This window comes from Hevea brasiliensis, chromosome 14 (genome assembly GCF_030052815.1).
Source record: "Hevea brasiliensis isolate MT/VB/25A 57/8 chromosome 14, ASM3005281v1, whole genome shotgun sequence".
Taxonomy (NCBI): Eukaryota; Viridiplantae; Streptophyta; class Magnoliopsida; order Malpighiales; family Euphorbiaceae; genus Hevea; species Hevea brasiliensis.
Genome location: NC_079506.1, coordinates 14,142,203 through 14,149,730, shown reverse-complemented (window position 1 = coordinate 14,149,730; position 7,528 = coordinate 14,142,203). Strand labels below are relative to the sequence as shown.

Below are 7,528 nucleotides of genomic sequence, written 5' to 3'. Positions count from 1 at the left end.
CATTAAGCAAATCCTATTAGAATTTTGCCACTTCTCATGGTAAGTCTTTTCAGCAATAGTGGATTCATTAGTAAGTTCAGCAGGTGCATCAACTCTTAAGGCTAAATCCAGTTGGACTATTGCTAGGTACATGCTCACAGACTCTTTTCAGTCATCAAAATTGTAGCTATTCAGAGTTTTTACAGCAGATAATTGCATAGAAACGGCAATTGTAATAAAATAATAGAGAAAACATGAATTATGTATATAACATAATCACAAAACTAACGTTTCCTTTCAGATCCAACTAAGAAAGTAATTATGAACAAAACTATTATTTATTATAATCTCGCCTAAGGGTCTCAGATTACAATAAAATCAAGAAAACTCACTGAATTCATCATATATATATATATATAAACTAACATTTTTAACACTTTTACACCGATAGGGTATTAAAAAATATTAAAGACAATTAATAAATAATATTATAATCAACAATAACATATTATATTAATAGTGTTATATCGATGGGTATATCCATTATTAATATAATCCAAATAGCTCTTGAAGTCCATGGAATAAATTTTAAACAAACTAACAAAATAATTTTATGACTAGTCCCACGATAGGTAGGTTCATAATCATAAAAGTGTTTAACATAATCAGAATTTTCATGGACACTATATTATGAACATAGTAATAATGTTACTACTCATAAATATATTCTCAATATGCCTGAACGTAATTAGTTCAATAAAATCAACAACTATTAATAATCACATAATATTACCATAATTAATAAACACATAACCAAATAGAATTGTAAATATTTTATGCTCTTGATCTTGTTAAATTAATTATATGTGACAGTATACAGATTTCATATGGACTACAAAATTCAATCATATTCAATCATAATCACTATACGAGTATATTATGTATTATTTTGAAAGCCAACATACACTCATATATATATATATATATATATAGCCACGAAATTGTTTTCGGCACGATATTGATTTCGGCGAAGAGTGACTCTATTAAGCAGTATATATATATACACAACAATATTACAACCATGGAATTGATTTCGGCAGGATACACCCATGGAATTGATTCCATGGGATTTCAGCAAGAGATTGAAATGGCTCTGGAATCAAGAGATTGTCATGTCAACGAATTTCGGCAATAGATTGAATTGATTTCGGCGGGATATATATATATATATATATATATATATATATATATATATATATATATATATATATATATATCATGAAATTAAATTTAATATTTATTTACCAAAATTAATATTCAAGCATACAATCACAAAATTAATTAAAAAAAAATATAATCCCTAACTTTGCTTTGATATCAATATATATATAAATTAGATCGTTATAAATTATATAATTTAAAAATATATTTAAAAATACGTTTGTATTTATGATTCTCTATGAACAATGAAGAACGGAAGCGAAATGGTAGGTTCATAACTCTCAATATCCACAACCTTCAAATTCTATATGAATTCTATCTTATGTTAAATGGAGTCATCAGAATATATATATATATATATATATATATATATATATATATATATATATATATAACTCAGAGTTGGGGTCTCTTTTTTAGTGGGCTTATAAACAGCCTGATCCGTTACATCAGATGGTATGTTTGATCTATTATTATGTAATTAAATAAATATTTAGTTTTTAATTTCATATTATTTTTTCCCTTATCATGTGATCAGTTGATATATTTAAACAAATTTTCATTTTATCATCTACTCATACAAATAACAAGAATTTAATGTTTAAAGAATAATTGATGAATGTTCAAAAATATCAAAACTCCAAAAAGATTTTTCTAGCTCTGTCCAGGGATGGGCCATATTGTGTAATTTTGAAAAAAATTTCTGTCATTCTTATCAAATTTTCATGGGGCACTAGATCACTCAAGGATTTTAAAAAGCATCAAAGATAAGTGTAATATAGTTTTCTCATATTTTTGTGTCAATTTAAAATTTGAGTAGTTTTTATTCTTATAATCTCATTGTTACTGTTGAATCTCTTATTAAAATTTCTTCATACTTAAATTAAAAAAAAATTCCATAATATTAAATGTGAGAACTGGAAATCTTATCATTTATTTTAAGTTCAATAATTTATAATATTAAACATTTATTATATTTTTGAATTAATAATAATTACATTAAATTTTTAGTAAATTGATTTTATTAAAAAAATTAAAGTATTTATTTTTATTATTATATTTATTGAATGCTTCATTTTATAGTTATGTAAAAATTCAATCCGTCAGTTATTATAAACTTATCATCATTCAATTAATCTGTTAAATCAACTCTAAACAAGTGATTAGGGCCTTTTAAGTTAAATTTCTGCATTTATCACTGGCTCTATCCTATTTTTCAGGCAGTATAAGAAAATAATTTGAAGACATTTCATAAATTACATGTAAAAATGATAAATTTTTTTAGAAAAATTAATTTATTTCTTTAATTTTTGAGTTAAAATGTAGGTTATCACATTAATTGAATTTCGAATAAATCATATTAATCATTAAATGTCCTTTTAATCAATCAATCAAGTCTTTTAGTAATTTTATAAATCATTTAGGTTTTAATCATTTTAAAGATACCTAAATTTGTAGGTCAATCGAGTCTTTGAATTGGTGTCATTCTTTGCCAAGTTTGAGGGCCCTGCCTCTAACGCTATGTTCGGCAACATTTTAAGGGAAAGGAAACTAAAAAAGAGAAAGTAAAGAATAAAAATAAAAATTATTTTTCTTTCTCTTATTTGAATTGGGAGAGAAAAATATTGAAGAAAAAGTTGTTTTATAAATAATAAAATTATAACTTTATCAATAAATTTTAAAAAGAATTATTAAATATAGAATCGTATTTGTACTTTTAAATATTTTTCTCTCATTTTTCTATCATTTAGGAGAGAAAAAAGAAAAAGACAAAATATTTTTATTTTTCCTCCTCTATTTTCTACTCAATCTAAATAAAACAATGAAAAATAAACTTATTTTCTCCTCACATTTTCTTTCCCTTTTTACTTTCCTCCTTTCCCAAACATAGCGTAAAAAATTCCAAGCAAATCAGACAAACACTATGATGTATGAAAAATATTTTTAAATGTTTGATATCAGCGTCAAATTTAAAGCCGCTACAATAATTTATAATAAAAAATAACAGGAAAAGTATAAATTTTTTTGAAAATTTAATTTAATTTATTTATTTATTAGTTCAAATTAAGGTTTGTTTATGTCAATTCAATTTCAAATTAATTTTAACTTCAATTGAATCTTTAATTTTATGCGTCATTTACATTATAAAAATAGCTAATTAATTTTGTAGGTCAATCAAGTCCTTGTCATACGGACGTATTGCTCAGTTCCTAATTAATTTAAAAATTAAGGTCATATTTCTTTGAATTGGTCTCATTCTCAATGACACGAACACGATGATATATGAAAAATATTAGATATTTAATATCAGCATCAAACTTAAAATAGTTAGATAATCTATAATCGTTTAATTTTATAATAATCTATATAAAGTAGATAAATTCAATTGAATTTAAAGTATTATATTCAGAAAATATATAGTATTATAATAAAATATATAATTTATGCATAATTAATAATTTATGTAATTGAATTTTGAAATTCAATAAATAACATTTGAATTTGATTTTAATTAAATTTAAAATGAATATTATTATATATATGAATTCGTTTCAAAATTTGATTATATAATAATCAAATTTATTCAAACAAAATTTGATAAAATTAAATATTTAAAAATATCCGGTTGCTATCCCGCTATTATATTTTTAATAGTTGTATTAAATATTTTATCACATTAGTGTATCACATCCTATACATATATGCTTTCGACTTGATTAATTGAACATACCAATTCTTAAATCTATAACCTCAGAAAGTCTCAAAAACTTCATAAATGGGGCTTTATTGAGGAGTTTATCAGTCTCTTTATCAACCTTGTGCCTCCTTTCATTTATTCATTTCTTGTTCTTCAACTTGCCAGCAGCCTCTTCCATCCACAGGAACAATGAGACAGATAGACTTGCGCTGCTGGAACTCAAGGCCAAAACTATTGATGACCCTTTTGGGGTCATGAGCTCATGGAATAGCACTCTTCACTTCTGCCGGTGGTATGGTGTCACCTCTGGGCGTAGACACCAAAAAGTCACAAGGTTAGACCTAATCTCCCTCAAACTTTCAGGTTCCATATCTCCTCATGTTGGCAATTTGAGCTTCTTAAGGGAGTTGAACCTTGAAAACAAAGCTTCAGCCATGAGATCCCACCTCAGATTGGCATTTTACGTAGACTGAAAATGTTGTCTCTTTCTAACAATTCAATTGATGGTCATATTCCTCACAGCATATCTAAAGTGTTCAAACCTTTTTTTCTTTTGTTTGGCTAACAACAATCTTGAAGGGGAAATACCTGTGGAACTTGGCTCCTTACGGAAACTCAATTTAATAGGGACTCTCCCACCATCTTTCGGGAATCTGTCGTTCCTCCAGCTACTTGGTGCATATGTAAATCATTTAAACGGAAATCTCCCCAAAACTTTTGGCCAATTGATGAGTCTAAGGGTTTTAACGATTTTTGAAAATGGATTTTCGGGCACCATCCCTCCCTCCATCTTCAATCTTTCTTTGATCGAGTTGCTAGACCTGTGTCATCTAACCACTTCCACGGTAATCTTCCCATGGGCATGGGAAACTCTCTTCCAAATCTCCATTTCTTTTCTATTGCTGATAATCAATTCAATGGCACCATTCCAACTTCAATTTCCAACGCCTCAAATCTAGAATTTCTTGACCTTTGCGCAAATAATCTCACCGGAAGAGTGTCTTCTCTTGACAAGTTCCATAAGTGCCTTATCTTGACAAGTTGCATAAGCCTTTAGACTTAGCGATTTTTGAAAACAATCTAGGAAGTGGGAAAGCTGATGACTTGAGATTTCTTCCCACTCTAATTAATGCCACAGCTTTGCGAACCCTAGTATAGAGTACAACAACTTTGGAGGCGAACTTCCTGAACACATTGCCAACTTCTCAAAGGAGCTCCACTTCTTTGTCATACAACACAATCAGATATCTGGAAACATCCCAGTTGGAATACAGTTTCTTGTTAACTTGGAAGTTTTCATTGCAGAAAGGAACAAACTCTCAGGTACGATCCCATCAGGCATTTGGACAGCTTCAAAATCTAAATTACTTCACCTTGGAGGTAATAACTTGCCGGGATATATTCCATCATCTCTAGGAAACCTGACAAATTTACTTCAAATTGCTTTATATGACGATAATCTTCAAGGTACCATCCCTTCAACTCTAGGCAGCTTGAAAATTTGCTCAAACCAGATTTTTCCACAAACGATCTTAGTGGTCCCATACCTCTACAAGTTATTGGACTTTCCTCGTTGTCAAAACTTCTTGATTTGTCCCTGAATAATTTGTCAGGTTCCCTTCCAAAAGACGTAGAAATTTTGAAAAATCTAGGAATCCTTGCCCTTCATGAGAACATGTTATCAGGGGAGATTCCCAGTGGTCTTGGCAGTTGCACAAGTCTAGAAATCTTATTCATGGGTGCCAACTCGTTATAAGGGTCCATTCCTTCCTCTTTTCTTTCACTAAGAGGCATTAAAGAGTTAAATCTTTCTCATAATAATTTGTCAGGCAAGATTCCAGAGTTTTTGAAGGGCTTCAACTCAATACAGCTTTTGGATCTATCTTATAGTAACTTTGACCGTGTGGTACCAGTATAAGGAGTTTTCAAGAATTCTAGTGCTACCTCTGTGGCAGGAAATAAAAATCTGTGTGGTGGTGTACCTGATTTTGGGTTGCCTGTATGCAAGTCTTAACAATCAAAGAGGAGATCAACTGCAAAATTAAAGGTCATAATTTTTGCGGTTTGTGTGGTTATTGGTGTTGCACTTTTGCTTATTTCTTTGCCTCTTTGGCGGCATTCAAGAGAGAGAAAAGGAGAATCTGCATCACTATTTGATGGAAATTCACTATTAAAATTGTCTTATCAAAGTTTGCTTTAAGCTACCAGTGGATTCTCTTCAAATAATTTGATTGGTATTGGTAGCTTTGGAGCTGTTTATAAAGGGATTCTTGATCAAGAGGGAATGGTAATTGCAGTTAAGGTGCTTAACCTTACGCGACAAGGAGCTTCAAAGAGTTTTATAACTGAATGTGAGGCCTTACGAAATGTCAGGCATCGAAATCTTGTCAAAGTACTCACAGCTTGCCCTGGAGTTGACTATCAAGGAAATGATTGTAAAGCATTGGTTTATGATTTTATGGTTAATGGGAGCTTAGATGTTTGGTTGCATCTAACTCTTGGATTAGATGAGGTGGTAAGAATTTTAAATGTTATCCGAAGATTGAATATTGCTATCGATGTTGCTTCTGCACTTGAGTATCTCCATTATCATTGTGGAACACCAATTGTTCATTGTGATCTAAAACCAAGTAATGTCCTTCTCGATGAAGAAATGATTTCACATGTAGGTGATTTTGGGTTAGTAAGGTTTCTTGCTAATGGGATGCATGACTATTCAACAAATCAATCTAGTTCACTTGGAATAAGAAGAACTATTGGTTATTGTCCTCTGGGTAACTGCACTTAAACATATTTTTCACCATTTCCTTCATCATTTTCAATGAAGAAATGGTTTTACTTTTGTGTCCAAAATGTGCATAGTTTTCTAATGTTAAATAAGAATTCATTATTTTTATGTTGTCTCAAAGCAAATCAATTAACTATTTCTTGATTTGTATATTCTAGAGTATGGTGTAGGAAGTGAAGTATCAACACATGGTGACATATTTAGTTTTGGCATACTATGTTAGAGATGTTCATGGGAAAGAGGCCAACCGATGACATGTTCAAAAAGAATTTAACCCTTCACGGTTTTGTCAAAAGAGGTTTACCAGAACAAGTGAAAGACATTATAGATGCCAACCTTTATCAAATGCAATTCAACACAGATGCAACATCAAATCATAACCACACTTTTGGGAATAGGAGAAACAACATATTCATGGAATGCTTGATTTCAGCATTAGAATTTGGAATCTCTTGTTCTATGGAATCACCACAAGAGCGCATGAATATCAGTGATGTTATTGCTCAACTCTCTTCCATTAGAAACAAACTTGTTGGAATTCGATTACCAAGGAAGAGATAAACTACAAATGCACTCAAAGTAGCTGGTAAGTTGTCACACCCAAGTTCTACTAAACATGACTAATATGACCAAAAATCAAAATTTCAATATTTCTCCTATAATTTAACTATTTGAACACATAATAATAATAATAATAATAATAATATTGAAAACAAGAAAACATATTTACTTGCTTTGGATCGCATCCGAAAGCTGCCTACTTAACTCAATTACAAAATGAAGGATCAGGTCCACGTAACTCTAAAAATAAAACTTTAATTTAGCATGCATAAATTTTGTGT

General features: G+C 29.8%; 1 protein-coding gene across 1 annotated transcript; it reads left to right on the top strand.

Annotated features, from left to right (window-relative positions):
• The first annotated feature begins 4,754 nt into the window (after positions 1 to 4,754).
• On the top strand, positions 4,755 to 7,247 carry LOC110649513 (probable LRR receptor-like serine/threonine-protein kinase At3g47570). Its single transcript, XM_058134312.1, has 6 exons — positions 4,755 to 4,921; positions 5,037 to 5,365; positions 5,512 to 5,616; positions 5,728 to 5,787; positions 6,100 to 6,672; positions 6,910 to 7,247. Exons 1-6 carry the CDS (start codon positions 4,755 to 4,757, stop codon positions 7,245 to 7,247), a joined length of 1,572 nt encoding a protein of 523 aa, XP_057990295.1.
• The last annotated feature ends 281 nt before the right edge of the window (positions 7,248 to 7,528 follow it).

What these genes read in the sequence shown, in the direction of transcription:
- LOC110649513 (XM_058134312.1), top strand. Translation starts at nt 4,755, where the DNA reads ATGGGCATGGGAAACTCTCTTCCAAATCTCCATTTCTTTTCTATTGCT. An exon ending in ATATGACGATAATCTTCAAG is followed by an intron (nt 5,366 to 5,511) that starts GTACCATCCCTT and finishes ATAATTTGTCAG; the next exon opens with GTTCCCTTCCAAAAGACGTA. An exon ending in GCTTTTGGATCTATCTTATA is followed by an intron (nt 5,788 to 6,099) that starts GTAACTTTGACC and finishes GTTTGCTTTAAG; the next exon opens with CTACCAGTGGATTCTCTTCA.